The 25,680-nt window shown below is 39.8% G+C and overlaps 1 protein-coding gene across 1 annotated transcript; it reads right to left on the minus strand.

Moving 5' to 3' along the window:
- Nucleotides 1–238: 238 nt before the first annotated feature.
- On the minus strand, nt 239–24,645 carry LOC306887298 (protein DOP1A-like). Its single transcript, XM_079444926.1, has 37 exons — nt 24,327–24,645; nt 22,702–22,894; nt 22,428–22,609; nt 22,177–22,347; nt 20,912–21,101; nt 20,690–20,788; nt 20,390–20,489; nt 19,467–19,576; nt 17,273–17,387; nt 17,052–17,172; nt 16,504–16,623; nt 16,315–16,426; nt 15,126–15,359; nt 12,369–12,909; nt 11,798–12,069; nt 11,567–11,719; nt 11,358–11,458; nt 11,012–11,277; nt 8,785–10,894; nt 8,364–8,475; nt 7,698–7,880; nt 7,460–7,585; nt 7,234–7,368; nt 7,061–7,116; nt 6,866–6,970; nt 4,824–4,890; nt 4,533–4,677; nt 4,338–4,417; nt 3,955–4,064; nt 3,658–3,807; nt 3,492–3,553; nt 3,211–3,363; nt 2,432–2,568; nt 2,196–2,251; nt 1,678–1,842; nt 1,265–1,394; nt 239–1,106 (listed from the first exon to the last, which is right to left on the minus strand). Exons 2-37 carry the CDS (start codon nt 22,837–22,839, stop codon nt 804–806), a joined length of 7,410 nt encoding a protein of 2,469 aa, XP_079301052.1. The 5' UTR covers nt 22,840–22,894; nt 24,327–24,645; the 3' UTR covers nt 239–803.
- Between the last annotated feature and the right edge of the window lie 1,035 nt (nt 24,646–25,680).

Raw genomic sequence — 25,680 nt, forward strand, 5'->3', positions numbered from 1 at the left:
CATTCACAAACGAAATGTCCCATTCAGACTTGAACCCCGACGACTTTGTTCGAGTCTAATCACTGAATCACCTAAATAATTTGAATCCTTTTAAATTGATTAATCGTTCTAGGTGAGTAGTTCACAAACTGACCTGGCACATTACAATCAAACGTTTGCTTAACTTAAGTATTCTGTAAGGTTTATTTCATTGCATTTGTTCAATTAGTTCACAGTTTAAAGAAGAAAAAACAGCTGTGGCGCACGTGAAACATTTCTGTTTTATTTCCTCTCTCCCACTTACTCTAAGCAACAATATATATTTTCATTACGGCTTTGATCATTACAAAGCAACGTGACTTTTAACTGTCCACGTATATGTATATTTTTTTCTTACACAAAAGGTTTTTGCTGACACAATTGAAAACTAATCCAAAAGGAAATAAACATTAGTGCAAGTTTGATTAGTTATGGACATGAGGTCTGCTACAAGCCTTTCTGTGGATGAGGGAGTTCAAAAATGTTTTATATTCACATGATATGTCTCTTTATTAGGCAAGTCACCACAATATGGAATGGCACAGTATCATAATACTATCCTATAGGCTCAAACAAATGAAGAAATAATCACAATGGGCCATATTTACAAGTGAAATACTTTAAATTAAATAGTATAGCTTTTGGGGAAAAATACATTAATTAGAAAAGCAAAAAAAATGTACAAACTTCTTTTTTTGTTGGTTTGTTCTCTTCCATTTTTAAAAGGTGAGGTGTTAGTGTCTTTGCCATAGCTCAATAGTTTTCACTTTTTTGGTCATGTCAGGTCACGTTTTGATGAGTCCCTCAAGGAAGTCCTTCTCAACCATTTCCTCAATGTTCTGTCTTGCCCGGCTCCAGAAGACTTTCTGGCTTTCCAGCTTGCCATCCTTGCCAGGGAATGGGCCATCTCTGGGAGTAGGGCTGTGATATGGTCCTGAGCGGCTGTTACCTTTACTGCTGAAGACCTGACTGAGAAGATTGAAGAAAGGGAGGAGGTGCTCCATGCTGCGGATGACGTAAAGGGTGAGCAGGAGCTGTCCGGGCTCCCAGGACAGAGTGCGTGTGGAGCAGTCTTCCTCTGGATTTTTCTAGAGTTAATGGAGGTATTCCCATGAGAGTAATGAACATCCTAGGTTTAAAAGCATTAGCAAATCTACTGAATAATCTATAAGCCCTATGCTAATGATGCGGAATGAATCTTTGTTAAAATAATAAGGCTCCAATAGGACAGATATGGTAGTAATACCTTGGCCCTTTTTCTCAGCAGCTTGGCCAGTCTGACAACATAGGGCTTGAATTCTCTCTGATGGGTCCCCTGCCTGCGGACCTCCAGACCAGAGTCATCCGAGGCTTCAGGGACGAAAGCCCAGCGATACCTGTGGTATAGAGTATTATAATGTCTTTCACATGAAATATGCTCACTATTTGTAAAAAAAAAAAATTTATCCATGAAGAAAAACAGAGTGCTGGAACAGTCTAAACTGAGGTTTTTAAAAAACGCAGTATTGAGAATCTACTTGAACTGACTGAACAGCTCTTGTGAGCTTAGTGTAAACAAAAGAAACAGCTATTCCATTACCATTCAACAAGAAATATTGCTGCCTTGTACTAAAATACATTTCAAACATTCAGTGTGTACAAACGTGTAAGGACACCCACATCTGAAACTGAGGCAGACTCTCGGAGGGCAGAGCGAGGGCCAGGTCCAGCAGCTTGCAGGCAGACAGGTAGAGGTTAAGCCAGCGCTGGCTGTTGTAGGAGGTAGAGAAGCCATTGCCCCCTGAGTATGTTGTCTCAAGCCCTGCAACCGAGGGACCTGAGGTCCTAGAGAGATGCCAGAAACCACATCAGAATTCAACACACAGAATCACCCATACGGTCTTAAACAAGATTCTACTTCTCAAACATTTACATTTACATTTATTCATTTAGCTGACGCTTTTATCCAAAGCGACTTACAATTGCTATATATGTCAGAGGTCGCACGCCTCTGGAGCAACTAGGGGGTTAAGTGTCTTGCTCAGGGACACATTGGTGTCACACAGTGGATTCGAACCCGGGTCTCTCACACCAAAGGCATGTGTCTTATCCACTGCGCCATCACCACCCTCAAACAAAAGCGAAAAGACAAAACAGCTAAAATGTTGAGGATTGCTACAGATTTAAATAATGAGTACCTGGTGATGTCTTCATCTGCAGTGAGTTCCTGTTCCATGAGTAAGAAAACTTGAACCTGAAGGAAGAAACAAACAAGCCTACTGAATTGTGCTAAAAGAATGAGACAAAAGTCCACCAAACAACTATTCCTCTTTCGACTGGCCCCTGGGAACATCTGTTATTTCAGCATCAGAGCTTACAGCTTGCTTGTGATTATATGTAATATGCAAGTGTACAAGGAGTCTCACATCCTCACCAGTTCAGTGATCATAGTGGGCCAGAGTGAGGTCAGGTGCTGGGGGGACATGCGCAGTAGCAGCACTCTGAAGAAGAGGAAGACCTGAGCATGGAGGATGGGCACTTGAGGGAGTCGTAAGCTCTCCACAAGACGCTCTGAAATCACATCAACATATTATTTACAGCTTAATTTTTATGCTTTGACAGAGTATTACAGCAAATGTTCACACATCAAAACTTGGAAAGGTAGAAATGAATAAGATCCATTTTGTACAGGGGTGTCCAATCCTGCTCCTGGAGGTCCACTACCCTGCAGAGTTTCAGTCCGATCTAAAATAAACACCTGAACCAAGGTCTTAAGGATTACTAGGCCTGTGTCCAAAACGGCTGCCTATACACTTATAGTGCAGTAATTATGGGGGCAGCCAATTGTAGTAGTGTCCAAAACCGTAGTGGACATTAACAAATGCACTTATTCAATCCCATAATGCACTGCAATAATAAGTGTACAACCAATGTGCACTCAACCTCCGCTTGAGGATACCTATACACTATGAGCATCATGCTAAATTAATTCCCATATCTTATCACAGGATGCCGCAGCACTTTTAGTGAACAAACTGCTCAAAGTGTCTAGGGATACAGCCCTAGAATTTTACAGGCAAGTCTGTTTGATATCGGCCCTTGATTTTGATGGTATGGAAAAAGCCAAGTTAGTTAGAAATGAAAAAATAGCATATTAGTTTTCCCGAAAGCACATATCTCACCATCCCCATTGAAATCAATGGATGTGTGTACCTTGGATGTCTGGCAAGTACTTCTGGTACTGGTCAACCTCGCTGCTGTAGATGGTGAAGGCCAGTCGTTTGAGTAGCATGGCTCTCTGCTCAAGCTCTGCATCTCGATTGGTGAAAAGACTCAGAGAGCTGCTCTGAGCCACGGCAACTCGGGCTGCACATATACAAAATGTTAGCAAGTTCCTCTCTACAATGCTCAAAAAAACATCAGCTCGATGATGGCGATAACGCTATAAAATGGGTGCAGCTGGATAGCCCATTTAGTAGAAAGGGAAGACTCACTCATCAGGTCTCTGAAAGTGGTTTTGTCATGAGTCATCAGGTGGTCTATGATTGCTCTCCAGCTGAAAGAGAGAGATGTGGTCAACTAGAGGTCACATTGCCCTGTGAGTGGCAGTAAAACCACAGCGACAAGAAGAAAGGACATGTTGTGCAGTACTGTACTCACTGGCTGACGCAAGAGGAGTCCATCTGGAAAAACGTATGATCCATAAACAGGTCGAAGGCTTCTTTCTTCCAAGCTCTCCTGGTGTACTGATAACCACTGAGGCTGCTCAACAGCTGGATACATGCACGATAACTGGGGGCATTGTGAGCACTGGTGGAAAAGAGGACAGAGCAACAAGATCTTGATCCCTATAATATATTTCAATTACAAAATCCAAGACACTGAAGCAGCTTCAGGAACTTTGTGACCAATTAACTGTCAATTCCTCATTCTGTGTCGATTTTGAAGACTAAATACCTATGGTTGCGCAGATAGGGCACAACATAATGCATAAGGTTGACCAGCAGAGGAATCACTCTCTCCTTCTCATCACTGTAGAAGACCATATCTAATAGATGAGCCAAGACCTGCAAAGACACCCATGCATACATGAGCATATTAATGCAATCCACAGAAAGGCAAATTAACAAAACAAAAGCAAGAATGCAAGACAAGCAGGGCAGGGCAAGACAGGGAAGAGCACGTCCTCTGGTGACCTGTGAATGTTCCTGGTGTGCTTGATACCAATGCAAAATTCCAGTTTCCCTACAAATGTTATCTGCTGCACTGACTATGATCGATTTGGCTGTGCCGTGTATTTAAAAAAGGAAATGAGCGTGGATTTAACATTCTGTGTTTACCTCAGCCAGCAATGTGAGGGCATGAACGCTGTACACAGATGGAGTGAAGCTGGAGGCCTCCATCACTGTGAGCATTAGATCTGAAATGCACATAGTGTTAGTGAGAGACTCATACACTCATGCAGATGTGCATGCAAACATGAGTCGACGTACATGGGATATGCCTTACTTAAACACTGATACACAGTCACTGACCTTCTACATCGGCCTCCAGACTGGCCCCATCCACCATGATCTGAGGGGAGGGTTTGACCTCCAGGTTTCGCCTCAACCATGTGGTCTGTTCTAAGGATGAGCCTGCAATCGTTCCAATGGCCTCTACGATTTTATGGGTCACATCCTGTGAAATCATGGTTTTATAATTTAATGTGAAAATAAAAAATTTCAAAAACCTGTGACACCAAGTCAAACCATGTAAACCGTATAAAAATAAAAAAAACTGTACTTTTAAATGGAAGTAAGGGTGGAGAGTGAGTGAAATGTTACCTGTAGTTCTCGCTGGTCCTTTTTGCTCTCCAGGGTGGGATTCTTTAGAATAAACTCATTCAATACACTAAAGAAAACATTAAAATTAATTTCTAATACTTACTGTAATCGTATGTGTCTATTTACTGTTTCTTTTTTTAACATCAACAGCAAATGGTATTTTATGGCAAACTTAGAGTGTAGAAATTTATAAACAATAAAACACTAACTACAATAAAGCTTCTATAAATAAAATATATATACAATATTTTAACAATATTTTCTAACAACAATATTTTGTAACAGATACAGCAATTATATAAGTCCTTTCACTTTGATAGAATTTTCCCAGGAGAAATATTTTTAAAGATGTCTATTAATGAGTTTTCTGAATAAAATATTGCTTAATTTTATTTAAAAAGGACATTCCAATAAAATGTTTTATAGTTAATGAAGTCTTAAAAAAAAAATCACATACTGGTAATTTGTGATCTTTCAATGAATATATGTGTAAGCCTAAAGTGACCAAATCAACATCTTGTATGCGTGTCTATTTTCAAAATGAAACCACTGGGTAAACGTTACATTTACAGGGCTTGACGCTTACCTTTTCCCCAAGGAGCACATGTGCTCCTAAGTCAAAAAATTTAGGAGCGCATTAAAAAAATTTAGGGGCGCAATGCAAATTTTTCAAATGAGTTTTAGCTTAATAAGGGGATACAAAGAGACATTTACAAGCACAATTATTTAATTTATCAGAATACAGAAAGTACACAAGGTTTTTAAATAATTTTACTTCAGACACTATTTAATAGGCTAATTATGTAATTAGTTATAATCCTATTAAACTGTGTCAGTATAAAATTTTCACAATAATCATTCACTTATAATAAACAATCTTTTGTCACGGTATATGTTTTTGTTTTTAAATCACAATATATAATTTCTAAGTGAAAAAAAGTGTTGTCCTCCTAACAGGTTAAATAACTTTATTAAAGATAATTTACTAAAAGACTTTTATAAAAAATACATAAAAATATAAAGTAAACAAGTGTTTCAAGATTAGAGTGCAAGAGATTGTTCAAATGAACGAAAGAACAATATAAGTAAGGTCCCATTTGTTAACAGTTAAAGCAGGTTAACATTAACTAAAAATGTGCAATAGCTAATTGTTGCAGTAGTTAATATTCTTTGTTAATGTTGATTAATAAAAAATACAACTATGTTAGTTAATGTTAGCTCCATTGAATTATATTAAGACAACTTTTGATTTTATAATGTATTATTAAAAGTTGAAATTAAGATAGCATTATTAATAAATGCAGTCATTGTTTTTTTCATGTGAACTAATGGAACTTGTGTTACTGAACAATAATAACGAATCAGTCGTTGATATATAGATAGGCCCACTGTTCTCTATTATAGATCAGTGGATGGCCATGTTTTAGCTTAGAACAAATGTTTGAAAATAAATAGCTCATTAAGTCTTTAAGTAAGAATTATTTGATGCTATTGTGAAGACTAAAGCGAATATAAATATCTAAATGACTGAGTGTGAGGCATTATTTACACAGTTTTAGGAAAGTAGCGCAGCTGATTTGTTTACTGGGTTACCGGGGTAACGGCAGCGGCCGCGCCCTCTAGTGGCGAATGTGCGTCATTCAGCGCGTCTTCACTTTAACTCGCTCCGCTTTTCTTCTCATCTGTGCTCATTTAAATTAAACCGTTGCCTTTTTAAAGTTCTAAAGTAATCATATGAGGCTGCATCGCAATTTTTCCATAAATAAACAGAATAAATTAATACGTTTGTTATAGGCTACTGTATAAGTTAGGCTGTTTTGTATTTTGTTTTGTATTCGCACTTGTGCTCCTAAATACACTTTCCAGTTCGCACAAATCTATTTTTAGTCGCAAATGCGAGTGAAATGCTCGCACTGTCGAGCCCTGATTTATAACAGGGTTTACTTCATATAATTTGTTATTAGACACATTCATTCTCTTTCATTTGCCACCATTTATAAGTAAAAATCACTATATGAATGTGCTAGTGAGAAAGCACTTACCCTAGTATAAGGAACTGTCCTGGAGCAGGCAGACTGAGCTGGACAGAGTCCTTTAACAATGCCAAGAGTGATGGCCAGCTATCAACCAGACTAGACACTGGAATCCTAAAGTAGACAAAGAAAGAGCAGTGAGACTGACAAGAGTAATTTAAACACTACATTTGGCATATACTGATATTAGTATAGTTCACTTGCCTCTGCACATAGGCATAGAAAAACTGAAGCATGCACACTTCCAGGGAAAGATGCTTCTGTAAAATGAGAAAAGGTGTAGGTGAGTCTTAAAGCCACCTGTAAAACCAACAGCAGTAACTGACAGTGACTGGAGAGGAATTACGTGAGTAGTCGGGGTATATCTGTTACTGTACCTTCTCTTTGGCGATGGCTGGTGGCTGCTTTAGGACTTCCTTCACTGTCTGTATCACTGTCTCAGTTCGCATGGCACTTACTGAACGAACAAGTTCCACAAGGAGAAGCTGTTCCTCACTAGCTATAGGAATTACCTAAAACACAGGCACACAGATGAAATACAGTATGTTTGTTTTGTAGTGTGAAGATAAAAAACTAACCACTGACTTCTGGTGTAGCTCATACCTTGTTCCTGGATGAAGTTTTAGCCTGCTTCCTTTCATTCCACACATAGGCAATAGCGGCCATGAAGTGAGCCCCGTGATTCATTGAGATTGGACCCAGCAGCTCTAGAATTTGCTGCCTGAGATTCTGTGAACAACCCATGAAAACAATTCTAGTTAGCATAGCACATAGACTACAAAAAGCATTAAAGCACAGTCATCACATGTCTCAAGACACAAGTCCAGTCTCCTCGTGGTACCTTTGTGGATCCTAGGTTGATATTGGAGGTGGAGCAGGCAGAAGCTACAGCTGGCCTGTCAGAACCGTCAGCCAGATAGAGAACGCCCCACAGTAGGGTTACAGAAGACATAATTGTGTGCAAGATGGAGAGAATCCCTGCACGGGCCTCCGCAAGGTGCTTCTGATCTACATTTGCCTGCAGCTGAGGAATACATGCACATAAAGATTAAGAAAAACTCTAATTCAAAGCCCACACCTAAGCAGTAAGCACTAATTAATTTACATTTAGTTATTTAGCAGACGCTCTTATCCAAACGACTTACAAATGAGGACAATAGAAGCAATCAAAACCAACAAAAGAGCAACAATATGCAAGCGCTATAACAAGTCTCGGTTAACCTAACGCAGTACACGTAGCAAGTGTTGTTGTTGTTTTTTATAAAGAAAACAAGTAGATAGAATAAAAAAAGAATAATAATAAAAAAAACTATTAAAACTAAGGTCTAAAAAGAATTAATACAAAAAAATTAATACTGAAAAAAAAAAAATCATGCACTCATTATTATATATAAATATATACACACACATAAGTACAGTATATAAAAGTATCGTTCACTTATTTTTGTCCACTACAATCAGCATTTAGGAGCCATGAAACACAAACATGGCTAGCTAGCTCCCTCACCTGGTGATATTGTGATGTTGGGTCTAGCAAACAATAATGAATAATGGCTGTCATTCCTTCTAGTACAGTCAAAATCAGGTCAGGAGGGATACACAGTGCCATCCACTGGGGCCTAAAAATACACACAGCGTACACACAAACACACTTGGATTTCTCATCATAAAGTATTACTTCAAAAGTGCATAGCATTTAATTTATACTCCCTAAAGTGCCTTTTAAAGCCTGCCATGACATTGTTAGGGCAATAACTGAGGAACTGATGGTGAACAGTGCCCTCTTGTGGATGTAAATATACTACCACATGAATTCAAGCCAATATAACCAATTAGTTTGTGATTATACTCTATATTAACAGTTTAAAGATTTAAATAATAACATGATTTGCAATATGACTCTGTTTCTCTGCTACGTGGACGAGTACCTGGTGTCCGTGAGGCCCGTCTCATAGCGGTATTGCTGGATAAGGTTGTCGAGGTTTTTGCAAAGCTGAAGTGTAACAGATGCAACTACTCGCCGAAGGACTTTTCCCATGTATGGCAGAGAGGCTTTAATAAGGCCAATCCACTGTGGGTGCATTTTGCAAGCATGATGCTGATGCAGGGCTCGGATCACAGCACATAGAAACATGCCCTGAGCTGTGATGGGTTGCCCATGCAGGTATTGCAGGGAAGTCATAGGTTGTTGCGGGTTGACATGCTCTACCTCGCCTCCAATCAGCTCAAACCCAGCCCCGGGGCCATTAGGTCCTCCACTAGACCCAGTCAACCCCGGACCTCCCTCACCACCCTCTTCCACTGGGATCATCACACGGTGCTCCAACACCACCAGGCTCTGCATCAGACGCAGGAGTTGTGACTGTATGGCGCTGCAGTTGTCCAACTGGTCCTCTGACAGATTGATGACGCTGTCTTCTGAAAGGCCCTCCTCAACTGCAGCCACATTGGTGCCACGGACACGGTGTTCATGCCACTTCTGTACACTAAAGATGGTGGAAAGCAAACAGTGTAACACTACCTTCTGCACCTTGCATTTGGACAGTACGTCACAAATAAAGCTTGCAAAGCCCTTGGCTGAGCCCCCAGTGACTTTGACGAGCTCACTGAAGAGCAAAGTTAACACCTCCACGCTGGTCAGTTGCATGGCATGGTTGCCTGCCAGATCCTGTGATGTGGCGGCCACATGGGCTGAGTAATAGCTGCGCAGAAAATAGAGGCAAAGGGAGATGATGATCTCCAGGAACATGGCACTTCTGAAGGAGTGGGAGTGCGAGTCCTGTGGGATGGGGCAGTAGAAGTCTTTGCCCATGACAGAGACGCGATGGCGTGCTAGCAGGTTCTGCAGAAGAGAGAGCTGTGGTGTGTGTGTGTTGTTTATGCTGGTGGTGGAGATTGCGCTCACAAATCCTGATGGTGAAGCACGTAGCATGGCTGCAATGGCAGAGAGTGCATGCAGAGTCCGAGAGGAGTCATAAAGCTGAAGGTACAGCAGCACATGCTGGTATAGGGGATGGATGTTAAAACGAGGTGGTGACCCAGAGGTGCGAGATCCTCCCACCCCACAAGCAGCCCCACCACTGGGTGAGCCTATGTCACTCTCAATCTCTGAAACTTCCCCTTCCCCACAGCTGTACCAGTTTTCCAGGTCAAGACTGTCACCGAAGAAGATGCTGGTTGGCCGGCTCTTCTCGGCCTGGTTGGTCTTGCGTTTCTCATTATCTTTCCTCTTGACCTTTTTGATTTTGGGCTTGGCTCCTGGGGATTTGTCAACCAGACGCTCCATAATTTTGCCCTTTAGGCTGAGCTGGGTACTGCTGTGGCTGCGCTTGCGGTGGGGGTCATCAACCTGGAGACTTTGCTCAGTGGCAGCACTGCCACCACCATCGGGCAGCGTAATGATCGAGGGAGAGGAGCTATGGCGAGCAATGCCTTCCCGATGTTCCTCTTCCACTGAAGCATCGATTGAAGCCACAGCCAGGAACTCCAAGGTTCCCCCAGCAACCAGTTCTGGGAGTGTTCTAGGTTGGGTGTTGGAGAAGGGGGCAAGGGTGATGCATGGGCCATTGGACATATCGGTGGATGAGTTGGAACTGTCAGAATCTGTCTGATGCCAGCCATCAGGAGATGGTGTCTCAGAGGACTCTTTCTCCACCATTTGCACCACCCTGTCCACTATATCAAAAAGCACAGCAGATACTGCTTTGTGCAAGGACTCTTCCTCTAATGAAACAGACTGACAAAGTACAGGATCAGATATATTAATAGTGCTACCACCTCCCTCCAGTTCATCAAAGCTGCCATTGTCTACAGTGGATGACTGAGACCCACTCGAATCTGAGCTCTGGGGCTCCCCCTGCTGATCAGGAGGTTGATATTCCCCACAGAGCTGAAGGTTCTCACTGCTGAGGCTCAAGAGAGAAAGACTGTCACTCAAAGGGTTAACTGTGAGACTAAAGGGTTCCATATCATCCAATGGGAGGCATCTGCTACACGCGTGGACACCCTTGTGGCCATCCCCTGATATCTGGTTATAATCTGCGGAAGAGACAAATGCATGTTTGTTAGCATTAACTTGTTTTGGTAAAAAAAAAAAAAAAAAAAATGGAGATGCTAAAGCTAAATCTATTTAAATTGCTAGAAAAACCCTCTTACTTTCAGTACAGCCCATATCCCTCAGGTAAATAGGTTCAGAGGACTCTTGTTCCGGGGGGGTGGGAAAGACCTGGGTCCAGTGACGCTGTGCTTGAACCCGTTGTATGGATACACGGTGGGTTTTAGGGTGCAGCAGCAAAAGCAGTAGAGGTTCTAGAACACGAGCTATGTCATGTCTCTGCAAAACCTGGTTCAGCCAGGCCCTGCCAACAGCACTTGCAGATCCATCCCAATAACTGAGGCTGTCTAACATGATAAACAGAGACCTACAACAGGAAGAGAACAGTGAAGTGACTGAAATTTTTTTTGTGTTTTTAGAGTTCATCTACCATAGAAGTGCTGTTACCTGTCAAAGGTCCGATTGAAAGGGGAGGACTTGGTGATATTCAAGTCTCTGGTTAGGTGCCAAAGAACTGAGAATTTTACATGAGCCTCCAGACGTATTCTCTAAAATAAAATTTGGTAATAGATGTGAAAACAAATCTGTGCATGTACAGTTGTGCAACTCCATGCAAATTTTTAGTGGGGTGTCTATGGGGTGCATGTATGACTGACCCTGTCCCGATGCATGAGCTGGTGGCTAATGACATCTTCACAAATGCTGGGTGAGGGAGCCAAATTGTGAAGCTGGTAAAAGAGTTCCACACTGCGCTTGTGATGCTGGGGTGTCTCCTCTCCCAACTGATCCCATAAAATAAGAGCTACACTCTACAAGAAGTGAAAACGTGATCAAGATAGAAGAAGAGACTACAAAAGAATGCAAATGAGTAAGGAAATAATGAACACCTTGAAGAAATTGGTTTTCTCTGCAATGTACTTCAAGATACCCGATGTGAGTGGAGGTCGAATCACCACTGCAACACGCCCCTGGCTCGGACTCATTGGCTGGCCCGAGTCTGGACTTGCCACACGCTCAGCTGTCACCATAGCTACAGACTGTGTGAGTCCGACAAGGTCCATTACAAGTGAGATAGCCACCGCTTGAATACAGAAATCATCTGCTGAACAGCACGCATCCATCAGGGTCTGAAGCCACAACGCTGGCTGAACACTCTCACCTGTCGGGCAAGCATTGGCACAAAACAAATGTGCTACATAAAAGGATTTTGAGTGTGAAACAAACCCTGTATTTATATACTCGTTAACTGCCCCAGAATCCCTTTGCATTTAATAAAGGTATAATCCATGTGAAAAAAAAGATTTTAAAATTATGCATGTAAGGAATGTATACTAAAGTGATAACCAACACTTTTTTCCTGAGTTATGTTTCAGGGAGGCAGTCAAGCAAAACTATGTCCTGGTCTCACCTTGGTAATGAGTTAAAGTTAAGAAATGGGCAATAGAAGGTCATTTTTACCTGCCTGCTCCTCTCTAGTGGGTGATGACTTTAGGTTTCCCTCAGCAATATAGACTGGAAAACTAGAGCACTCCAGGAAGAGCTGGCAGGCAGCAGTGAATGCAGCCAGACACTCCATCTGCTCAGAAGACATCTGCTCCTCAAACCCACTTGTGTGTCTTTTATCAGCCACCACAGTTAGAGTGTCCATTTCTGCACTGCAGCTCTTTCCTGCCTCTGTCTGACCACCTGGGGTAATGTAAAGCCTCACTAAGCAAGAAAGGAACTGCTGAAAATGCTCAAGGCAGCACTGCATCACTGGCTTGTCTTGGGGCTTGATGTGGGCTGAACTACTGAGCCCAGATTTGGGTTGGATAGGTACATCTTCAGGGCTGGATGCATCATCTTCGGGATGTTGCATGTTATCAGGTTGCTCCCCACGTTCTGCTTGGTACTGGATGAAGTCAGTAAATCCACTTTCTGACAACCGGCTGCTAGAAGCATTCTCGCCATCATCAAATACATCAGTGCTGCCAGAGACTTCAAGAGTGACTGGTAGAGTCTGAGAAAGATAGGGAATGTAAAAATTTGTATTCATTACTCTCCAGCAAGACAACACAGTGCAAAACCTAAACAGTTTCACAGTCACGGTAGTTTCATTAAGTCATATTGGATTCATTTCTGTATTTTTAGGTGTGGTACTTTTAGTTAGCTTGCAGACAACTTTATCCTTCAATGTTTGCACAAAAAAAGTAAAAACTGTTTGCAAAAGTAAAAACTTTTTTTGGCCTTTTTCATGCTTTTAGCAGACAGTACAGTAGAGAATAACTGGAGAGCGTGGGGTGGAGAGTTGGAAACGGGAATCGGCAAAGTACCACGCGTTTTTTTTTTTAAATACAAGTATCCATCTTGTGTACACATGGTCAAGTAAAAGCGCTTAAAGTGGTTTTGCAAATTCCTATTTGCATCATGTCAAAAATATTACATTATTATATACTCATAGAGAGTATATACAGCTACAACGATTTCTATGCTTGTCAAATCAGAGGCCATTTTTTCCCCCCAGAACACATCTCTTGCAGTCCTACACTATTACATGATGGCCCTTCCCATCACACTGTGGGCTGCCTATAAAATATTCAGACATCCACAACTAAGTGCTTCCAATCACAAAACCGTGTAGCACAGAGCCAGACTCAGGTGGCAAGCAGTGCACTGCATGAGCCCCAGAGGAGGAAAAGGCGAGAGCTTGAGAGGTTGAAGTCCATTTTCACCTGAGTGGAAATGACAGACTCTTGGGCCTCAGAGGCTAGACTTGGCTCCCACTAGAGAGGGGAACTCAGCTGTGCATGAACGTCTCATCCCTATTCCCTTGCTTTCTCTCCCTGCATGCTGGGACCATCCAGGGAGTCTGGCATAATTTCGATGAAGCTTCACTTAAGATGGAGATACATAGTCCTAGTAAGGTAACAAACAGGTCATGGCACACACACACCCTAAAAAACTTGCGTCATGAGGGAGGACCATCCTGTCTATTGGCCCCATAGCAGGGAGTCAGTGAAAGACACACACCATCAGGCAAAAGGATGGTTGTTTCCAGGCCAGTGCTTGTATAGCAAACAGGCCATATTGGCTTGTCTTTAACAGACTAATGCTGTAGAGACCATTTTCAAAGACTTTAAAACAATTAGAGACATTCTAAGTTGACAGAGTACTGTTGATATTGGCAGTTAGATAAAGTACTGAGTGATGTACAAAGTCAGAGAAGAAAAGAATACATTTCAGCACTGAACTCTGAACATTTAAGACAAGCTACTGTTTAATCTACACTACATATTCCCTGTGAGGAAAGCCTAAACAAATTGTACATGAAGCACGGGGCAGAGATGAGAGAGAAAGTTTTGTTTCAGTCTAGCATCACACTCTGTCTGTGCATTGGTGCCAATGTATTTCCCTGGTTGGGTTTGAATAAAAGCTTCTCAAAGCAACACAAATTCTAATTGGATTCTATTACTTTCTTTTGATTTATTTCTTTAGTTACGAAGGGAAGCGTAAATAGCTGACATTTACATACTAATAAATAACTCTGAATATTCATTGGTAATCAAACGTTCACTGAAATCTCACAATTCTCACAATAAAAGTTTATAGAAATGACAGAAATAAAGGAGGTCCATCTTCCTGTTACCTGCAGGTTTTATTACTGGACAGAGGTATTTTTTTTTTAAATATACATCACAGCAACTACATTTACAAAGCAACTTTGTTTTTTCATTACTTTTTAAGATTGTTTTATTTTATTTTATTTTATTTTAGTTTAGTATAGTATTTTTCAGGCCTGGAAATCAGTTTTCCCATATTTCCATAAAATTCCCATATATATTTATAGGTTTTCCATGTCCATAGGAACCCTGATAATTACTGGATACAGATTTATGAAAATTATTTTCAAGATTGCGCTAAAAAAAATTCGAGATGATGATGAAATATTTTAGAGCTGCTAGAAACTAGAAAAAAATGCATTCTATTGAAACTTTTCCCTTTTCCAGGTTTGTCCCCAGTTTTTCCATGACTTTGTAAACCCTGCATATAGTATGCTTTTATTAGTATGTAGTATGGTATTTATAATATCAATGAAACATCAATCAATATCACATAATATCAATCAATATAATATGATAAAGATGTAATTAATACAGAAAGTCAGTCATATATGTGAATTGGCTTGGGATATGTATTCACTGATCATGTTTTAATAATTTGATTGTCTGCTCTCACCCTTTTCTCATCTTTGTCTCTAGCAGAAGGGGTAGTTGCGGCAGATGATGGACCAGAGGGCAGCGCAAGGGGGGACACCAGAGGGGGCTGGACTTTGCTGAGGATCTTCGAGCAAAGGCACAGACAGTGGGTGAGCTCTCTGAGGCCCAGGGCCTGCAGGTGTGTGGTAAGAGCAGAAACCATCCGAAGCAGCAACTGAGGTAGGTGCTCTGTCTGGATCTCAATGTATGTCTCCTAGACAGACAAAAAGACAGGAGTGAGGTTCAGTTCTTCATTAATATTAAGGCAGCTGGAGGCCCATTCCTGCATTATAGTCAGTACTGTACATTACGAGTGATGGTGAACAAAACTGCAAAAGCAAGTAAGAACAATTTAGGCTTAATGTGTGGAGTAAAAAGGAGTAACACGCTTTTTAAATTGGTGAGCACATGCAAGTTTATGGTTCTACCTTCCGCAGCATCCATAGATAAACATGAGCAATGCTTTTGAGGTAATCATATATCATAACATTTTAGATATAATTTAATATAACAGCACAGAGACATCTTAATTTTTGTATCACTCCGCTAATCTGTTTTCATGGCATTTGAGATCAGAGTATGTGAGTGGTGTGAAGCTGAAGTGGCGTTTATTTTTGTCAAGAGTGAGATGCAGGATTTTTTAAGTAAGCAACCTGACGTGATTACAGGCACTTTAATATGGATGTTTCTGGGAAGGTAGCCAAACAATTAGAGTGAAGTGAAGGTGAGGTAAGGAGGCAAGTAAGAGCAGTACTGTACCTGGCAGATAACCCTCATGCTTCTAGTAGGCTTCGAGGGAAGAAAAAGAGAGCAGAGAATTTCAGACAGACAGAAGCGAGCAGAGCAGAGGCCAGAAAACACACTTCAGAAACCCTGATTGCTTCATTCACAACCAGTGTTAGAGAAACTAAGAGCTAGATGATCTCTGAAACTTTCACAAGGACATCAACACACAAAAACATTTGTACACATGTAGAAAATGTCTAAGTTATGAGGCCAAGACAATCCAAGTGTCACTAAAATTTAGTTTAGTTGCCTATAACTAACATGAAATGCAGATTAAACCATCTAAATCTCAGCACTTTTTTAAAGTAGAAAATGGATAATGGGGAATAATAAAGTAATAAAAAAAATTCAATTGATAAATTATTATTTCTAAGTTTACCAACCAAAGATACAATGTCCAGCAAGAAGTCCACCAGCTCACAGAACTCAACCAATGAGCGTGCTGATGTCTCAGCACTCGTAGTCTTTCCAGGGTTAGGACTGCTCTGAGTCCACCTACAAAAAGAGAAAGAAGTTAAGGAAGAATGGAACAAAAAATTCATTATATTTTTCTCCCAATATCCCACACACACCTGCAGCATTCCTCAAACCAGCATGCAATATAGTCCCACATGTAGTAGGGCTCAAAGGAGTTAAACAAAAGGTTGGCGGTTTTAATGAGCTCTGCTGTTTTCTTGTTCTCTCGGAGTTTGCTGAAAAACAACACCACAAAAGATACATTTACACGGAAAATATTGCAATACAGCTGCATAATTGTAAAAACTAGGGCTGCACAATAAATCGCTTGTGATTATCATGCATATCTCGTCAGTAAAGCCGGTTCTGTGATTAGTAGCAAATCTCCATCACGTGCATTCAGATGGAGTGGCATTTAATACACAGAGCCATAGATCACAGACGAGCTACGCAATATTGCGTTCATAATCGCAGATGAATCGCCTTCGATTATGAATGTGATATTGCGTAGCTTGTCAGTAGTCTACGGCTCTGTGAATGCACGTGATGGAGATTTGCTACTAATCACAGAACCGGCTTTACTGACAAGATGCACATGAGATTTGCATGCGATTTCTCGTGCAGCCCTAGTAAAAGCTATTAGTGAGATAAAAGCAGTGCAGACCTGCTAAGCTGAGTTTGGTCTTTGCTGAAAGGGTTTTGGTTCTGAAGGTCCAACTCAGCACGGCACTGAGTGTGCAGGGTGCGAAACACTTCGATCAGAACATCCTCCAAGATTGCTGGGCCTAAATAAAATAGACAAAAAGGCATCAAGGCAATTGCATGCACTCTTTCTGTGAGTCCAAGCATTTGTCTACCATAGACGTCATGTAGTAATAGCTGTACCCAGCTCAGGCTTGTCGAGAAGGCTGATGAGAATGCGAAACGGCTTTAAGTCATGCATCAGGATGCTCTCCTCCTCCCCTCCTCTAGCCTTCCCCTGCAAGATCCCCACCATGGCCTACAAACAAACAGATAGACAAATTTAGGCATGCACTGACAATCAAATCCTTGCCAGCAACAATAATAAACAATAATAATAATTGTGAAAAACAAATCTTTGCTAATGATTAATTTTAACAGTGTTAGTAAGTAAATTATTATAGTTCTTAAAGTTGAAATGAAACAGATTCACAATCTACAGTGGTGGCAAAATTATTAGAACACTAGTATCTTCACCAGCTAATGACATGAAGAAACAGAACAAACTGAGATAGACTAAATCCAGAAGAACTGTGGCAACGTCTACAAGATGCTAAAAGAAACCTACCTGCAAAGCTACCTGAAAAACTGTGTGCAAGTGCACCTAGGGCAAAAGCTGCTTTAAATGCAAAGGATGATCACCAAATGTTGATTTAATGTTGATTTAATTTAGTTAATAGAAGTTAATTGATAAAGAAAATCTATTTATGACATTATTTTTGACAGCATCCTCATTTTACAGCATTTTTACACAAGTGCCTAAGGGTGTATTCACACCTGTCTTGTTTGGTTAGACTGAATTGAACTCAAGTTCGCTTCCCCTTTGAAGCGGATCTTTTGGGCAGGTGTGAATACAGCAATCGCACTCGGGTGCGGACCAAACAACCGTAACGATACCCAGCTGAAGAGGTGGTCTCGGTCCGGTTCCAAACGAGCTCTGGTAAGGTTGAATGGATGAACCAATGAATGGATGACCTTAGTACACGTGTTGTTTTGTTTACAATTTCTGGTTCACTTACAAAAAGAGCAGTGTGAAAGCAAACCACACCAAACATTGTATTTGGTCCGGACCAAAGCAAGTGAACTAGCAGACTTTCCTGGTGTGAATACACCCTAAAACTTTTAACAGTACTGTAGCTTTGCAGGTAGGTTTCTTGAAACATCTTGGAGATGTTGCCACAGTTCTTCTGGATTTAGTCTGTCTCAGTTTGTTCTCAGTTGTTCAGATCTCTGTGTGGAGCACTGGCTGTTGTCAGACTCCTTATGCAAACAAAAATCTCAATTACAATTAATGGCCAAATGAGTGTTTGGAAATGTAAACTGATATTTCCTACTGACACACTACAGAAAAAGATAGAAATAACTGCCTTAAAAACATTTTTAGCTGGTGAAAATACCAGTGTTCTAGTCATTTTTGCTACCACTGTATAACAAGATCTATAACATGCATTTTTTTTTAAAACAAACAAAATAGGGTGACTTTTCATTTCATGCCAACTTTAAAAATTAACTTCAAGTGAGCGTTAGATGACAGCAAATGTAATCTAAATGTAACAAAAGTATCCAAGATAGATTCCTCTGCAGTACCCTTGAGAAAAAAGTTATCTCCATTATACTGTGAATGCCTGTGCAAGTGTGTGCGTTTCAGTTCTTTAGGGATTTCACACTTGGTCTACCGCATGGCTGCACAGACAGAGGAACAGACGGTCCATGCAATAACCTACTTCCCAAACAAGCGAGATCCAACAAGTGGCCCAAACCAGATGGCACGCAATCAAACAATTCCCCCTCCAATAAAACAAGAGAGGAAAATGCCAAAAACAAAACTCCCCCTGCTGAAGCCCCAAACTCAACCCCAGGGGTAGCAGGACGGTTTAAACGCATGGCACTGAACAGCTCTGTCTGTGCCTGCACTGGGACTAGTGTCTCACTGCAAGCTAAACCATGCATGCAGACCACATGGAGAGAAGTCAAGACTCACAGAGTAGCTTATTGACAAAATGTGTCCATGCACCTGTGTGCCACTGCAGACATAACAAAAATGGTTTGATCTTACAACAAAAGGAAACTCAAACAAGAAAGATAACTTTTGAAGCTTCTTCACTGCTTTTGATTTCTCTGTGTCTGGAAATATTTGTTTAGAGAACTGTGAAAACCAGGGATTTCTGATGTCCCATTGATGCTCAGAGCCCAAAACAACAAAAATGAGCCACATCAATCCTTCTTAATTTAAGACATAAAATTTGGATCGCACCTCTAATGCTACATTCAAAAAATGGGTGAAACTCTCACTGTTTGTATTTTATACTCTGCTTTGAACTTCTAGGTTTTACCTTACCTGAACAAGCATGTCCTTGGAGTAAGTGTTAAAGTAGTGTGTGACGTGCTCTTCTGGATTACTGAGTCGGGTGCTGCGAGGGCCTGCTTGCACACCATTGTTATCAAAGCCTGAAAACATCAAGCATACGATTTGCACATTGACATGAGTACAAAGATGTTCAATTTTTTTTTTTACTTACAGAGATACAAGGAAATAAATGAGGATGTGTTTATAAAAATATGATAACAGGCTATTTGTAGATGTATAAACTTACCGTAATATTCATCCACAGCATATTGATAGCAAGTAAGAGACAAAATAAGGTCAACCAAAAAAAAAAAATTCAGCAAATTTTAGTTGTTTCTATAAATCTGTCAAATTAACTATGGCATGCACTGCAACTAGTAAACATTAAAACATTAAAAACATTTACAACATAAACGATTACTATTTTCAAATAAATGCATTTCTAATGAACTTTCTATTCATTAAAAGGTCCTCGAAAAAAATTCCACAAAAATATTAAGCAGCCCAACTGTTTTTAACATTGATAATAATAAGAAATCAGCATATTAGAATGATTTCTAAAGGCTCATGTGGCACTGAAGACTGGAGGAATGACTGCTTAACAATCACAGGAATAATCACAATTTTTAAATATATTAAAATATTATATAAAACAGTTATTTGTTATAATTCAAATATTATTCTTTTATTGTACTTTTGCTCAAATAAAAGCATACTTGGTGAGCATAAGAGACTTCTTTCAAAACCAAAAAAACATATCTTATGGACCACAGCTTTTGAACGGTAGTGTATCAGCTTGGATATATGCAAACACAAGCAAAACGTGACTAAGGAATGCCATATAATTGAAAGCTGGGACAAAAATAAAAAGGATGGATGGCATACAGTTTGTGTATGAAGCATCAATAACTCACCCAGCAGCCAAGCATAGAGTCTACGGTTCAGAGACATGTCTCTTCTTAGAACAACATGAAGTGCTGCAGACAGAATTCTGATCATGTCTGGACGTGTAGCCTAAAATGAACCACACAGTTACAATATAATGTTAGTGTTTCATTTCTTTGTCAAATACTTTAACATTTTGTGACTAGTGAATAACTCATAATTAAAACCAAATCTACAAATATCCGTAACTCTGCCACCTGAGAAGCAACAAAGACGGATCTCGGACAGGACTTTTGGAAATGTTCCTTCTAGCAAATCAGTATTGTTACCTGACTCATGTGGAAGGGAAAGCAGAACAGGATAAGATCCAGGGTGCTCCTCTGCACTAGCACACTAGAATCCTGTACAGATGTGCTGACTGCTTCCACCTGATAAAAACAATGATATAAACATGAAAAAACTCAGTGGCGGCCAATTGAACAATGTCTATATTTTGAATCATTCATTATTAAATGCTGTTTGGTTTGCATTATGTCTATTGATCAGTGTACCATCAGTTCGATGTCACTGCCAATGATGTACAGCTGGTCCTCCATGGATAGTTTTCTGTTAAGATGCAGTAAGACGAAGGACACTCCAGGCAAGCGCACAGGAGGGCTGGTTAGGATGCTGCCCCACAGGGCACTGTAGAAGGCCGGCTGCTCCACAGCTGCTGCCACCTTTTCTAGCAGGGTGTTGGTCCTTTAGACAACAGATGAAATAAGATTTAAGATTAGAGATGCACAATATATCAAGAAACATATGAGTTGTCAGTTGATATTGGAAATTGTTTTTGTTTATCTGTATTAGTCGATACAGGATATATTTTGGCCGGTATTTCATTGCACATGTTTATTTGCTCTATTAATACCTTAAAATTTCAATCATTTAACTTTTTTTTTTTTTTTTAAGAATATTTGAAATGATTCGAATATACATTACTGTTCAAAGGTTTGGGGTCAGTGAGAATTAGTTGGTTTTTTTTATGAAATTGTTTTATTCAGCAATGATGCATTAAATTATGTGACAAACACTGTGAAAAATTCTATTCTTTTGAACTTCTATTCATCAAAGAATCTTGTTTTCATCATGGTTTCCACAAAGATATTACACAGCACAACTATTTTTAACATTGATAATAAGAAAAAAAAGTTTCTTGAGCACCAAATCAGCATATTAAAATGATTTCTGAAGAATCACATGACACTGAAGTCTGGAGTAGTAATGACTGCTAAAAATTCAGCTTTGCTGTAACAAGAATAAAATACATTATAAAATATATTAAGACTAGTGCTGTCAAATGATTAATTGCATCCAAAATAAAAGTTTTTGTTTACATAATGTATGTATACTGTGTATATTTATTATGTATATATAAATACAAACATGTATGTATATATTCATGAAAAATATGTTTTGTTTAAATGTTAAATATATTTATATAACATAAAATATAAGAATATAAATATATGCATGTAAACATGTAAATATTTACTGTATGTGTGTGTTTATATATACATAATAAATATACACAGTACACATACATATATTATGTAAACAAAAACTTTTATTTTGGATGTGATTATCAGGATTAATCGTTTGACAGCACCAATTAAAACAGAAAACAGCTATTTTCAAATGTAATGATATTTTACTATATTTCTATTTTTACAGTATTTTTGTTCAAATACATGCAGCCTTGAATAGAACAGAAGACTTAAAAGAAGAAGAAAAAATTGAAACTAGTACGTTCTAGTTCAAAAATCTTTTATTTTACCTGTCATAATACTCTGAGCCCTCCTCCAGACCAGGTAATACACCGGTCAGGAGTCCCTGCAGGCCTGGTTTTAGAGTCTTTCCCAAGGGAAGGTAGTAGGTCTCATATAACCCAAGTAATACTGGCTTCACAGACATAGCAGCATTGGATAGTAAAGGGAAGAGGCCAGAACTGAGGAGGGAGGGTGAAAAGGAACATATTAGGCACTAAAAGTCACTGTAGCAGAAAAATCAATCTTGGACAATCTCTACCTATAAAGGAAAAGATCCTTCGCCAGGCGCTTTGGTCCAATGATCTTGAAGATGATTTCGTAGGTCTCCAGGGCCTTGCGGTGAACCCCGCTGGGCAGCGCCGGGTGGAGGCATTGGGCCAGACGCTTTCCAATAGTCAATTTCTTAGGCACAACCTGATACTTGCCATTGTTTTGCAAGACCTGTCCACACAATACAGAAAAACAAGATCAGTAAAGCAACTGCCACATTTGGAGGAGCTTCTAAATTTGATCAAGTGGGTGTAGAAAAAGACCTTGTTGAGCTTCCCAAGCGCTGAGATGAGATCAGCCCATTCGCTGGAGTACTCAAAGTTTTTAAGGGCTTTATCTACCGCTGCCACATAGTTTCTGTATTTCGAGTTACCAAGGAGTTCCAACTCCTCTGCATTCATCGTCCTACACAATGGGACTAAAAGCCAATTCCAAGGTCTCGTACGAACATCACACCTTCAGTGTAAAGGAACAGAGGGGAAAAAAAAAGCACAAAAGGTTAAAATCAATCAAAAGGAGTGTACCCAATGACTAATATTGCAGTGTAGATCACATGCTTGATAATGGCAAAAAAGAACTCACACCCAGATTCCAGCATACTCAAGACTAAAAGGATAGTTCACCAAAAATTAACATTGTCATCATTTACTCATGTTGTTTCAAACCTGTATGAGTTTCAAAAGCAGTTATTTTGAATAATGATGGAAACCAATTGACGATAATCATTGACTTCAATAGTATTTTGTCAATACTTCACTGGTTACCATGAACTGTTTGGTTAGCAACATTAAAAATATCGTCCTTTTTGCTCAACAGAAGAAACTCATACAGGTTTGGAACACCTTGAGGGTGAGTAAATGATGTCAGAATTTTAATTTTCGGGTGAACTATCCTTTTAAGTTGCACTGTGTGGAATATTTTTACACTCAACCAAACATTTAGGCCCTTTAGTGTTCAGAAGAGCTCACTGTCACTGGTGGAGACGCTGTGAGAGGCTGTTGAATTATTAACAGGTGTGACTCAGTTGCAGGTGAGCTACTTTAAAGCTTCAAAGGGCAAAGAATAACAATAACAATAAAGCACTGACTAGGGAAAAAATAAATACTTCCATATTTTACTGCACTGTATTTTTCTGCCGTTGTGATTTCCCATGTTATTCTTTCAAAAAACTACAATATAAATGAAAACAATGCATTAAATTGACAGTTCATCCTAAAACCATCACTTCCTCGCCCTCATATTGTTCCAAACAATAGGAATAGCAATCTCAGTCATCATTCACTGTCCTTTTCTACACTATAGAAATCAATGGTGACCAAGGCTGTCGTTCTGCTTAAATTCTCCTTTTGTGTTCTACTGAAGTAAAAGTCAAACCGGTTTAGAAAACATGAGGGTGTGTGAATGATAACAGAATTTCTATTTGAGGACGAGCTGTCCCTTTAAGATGCACCATAACAGCCCACAGGTTTTACTATGGCCAAAACCAAAACAAGATTGTAAACATATTAATCTTTAAATCTTCCACATTTTTTTTCAACTGAATTGAACTAAATTCAAAAATCCAACCAATTGTACATGGTATCGATGCATTTGGCAGGCTGGTTGTCATTTCCCATGATCAGCTGATAGGGAACAAGGGACCATTATGTGATGAGAAGGCCCCTATGAGGTCCTACAAAATGATTTGCCAGTGTGACAATGACGAATGAGTGGTTCATGCTAAACATATCTCCAAATCTTTCCACTCGGCACCACATTTCCTACACACTGACAGAATAACCAACCAAACACGATCAAATGTCATGAACACACGCGAACTGCTAAGCTACTGTAGGCTAGCTATAGAGTAACGTTAGCGGATCCTCTCCAGTGAGCTGCTGCTGCTTACCGTTGTCACTCGGACGGCGATTTTTTGAGAAGGTCTGAGCTGTGAGGGGCTGGATGTTTTTGTTAATCTTGTGGGCAGAAGAATGTATGGATGGGTGAATGGTTGAATGGATAGGTTGTGAACGATGTACGGTCAGGTGCGACGTCGGTGGTGGGTATACTGACAGCAAGAAACGCTTTCCCGGATGCCGCTGGCGAGATCACATATCTGATTTTAGTAAAGCCATTTGTGTTAATGTTGACATCAGTCCAGGTAGCGCTGACACTCTGCGGATGAAACCATTTTTTGATGAAAGTCTGACAGGTGAAACGCTTCGTTCTACGCATGCGCCAGCAGTTCCTGGTTAAACCAAAAAAACGTCACTCTTTCATAATAAAAGTTCCCGTGCTGCGCTGGAGTCGCTTTGTACCCAAACCCCGGAAATATTTTTTTTTTACTGTCGATTTATGAGTAAAATAAGATCTCTGTAGTGAACACTATTGAAAGAGTTTCACGTTTTGTTCTACAATGCAAATTATACACGTCCATGCAGCAAACGTGCATTTTGAATACAGTGCTCTAAAATGTGGACGACAACCTGACGAGTTTGTAATATCTACTTATGTTACTTTTAGCTCAAAGGAATCTCCATATTCAGGCTGTATTAAGGTGTTTGAATTCAATTTAAATTATGGAAAGGTTGTTTCTTCAATAAGTTACGTCTGCTTCATCGACATCAGTAATGTAGCCATGCTTCCAGCTGATGGTGCTGTCGAAAACAAAACAGAAACCACTGCATTCGACGTTGCGCACTTTAATTTCCAAAGCGACGTTAAGCGAATTTTATTAAAATACGTTATTTACAAGACATTCTCTTAAATAACCATAGGCTAAGAGTTAGGAATGAATTGAATTTGCTGTAGGGATTACTTAATATTGCCCCCGGATTATTTATAATTTTGTATTCTTTATAGTAGTTATAATAACTTTATTATTTACCCTTTTGTCCTGTTGCCGTCAGGGTAAATCAAATACTGCAGACTAACCACAGAATATAAACAGAAAACATAATCACTGGCATTTGTAATTTACAATATTTTGCCATTGCAAACGAGTACAAGGCGTTCATGATACAAACCAGTTTCCCTGTAGCCTGAATTTTGTTTGTAATAAGCTTGGCTTCAAACGAGCAAGGTTTTTTTAATCATGCTCTCTAAAGCAAACATCACTCAAGTTTCCGGCCAAACACCAACCATTCATTTCCTGCATTTCATTTATATGTTGTCATTTTTTCCATCTCTTCTTTTTTGGTCTGACTTTAGTCTGGATTGACAGAGACCTCCTAATTCATCTGCCTGTTTTATTATATTGTAAT

This window comes from Barbus barbus (genome assembly GCF_936440315.1).
Source record: "Barbus barbus genome assembly, chromosome: 21".
Taxonomy (NCBI): domain Eukaryota; kingdom Metazoa; phylum Chordata; class Actinopteri; order Cypriniformes; family Cyprinidae; genus Barbus; species Barbus barbus.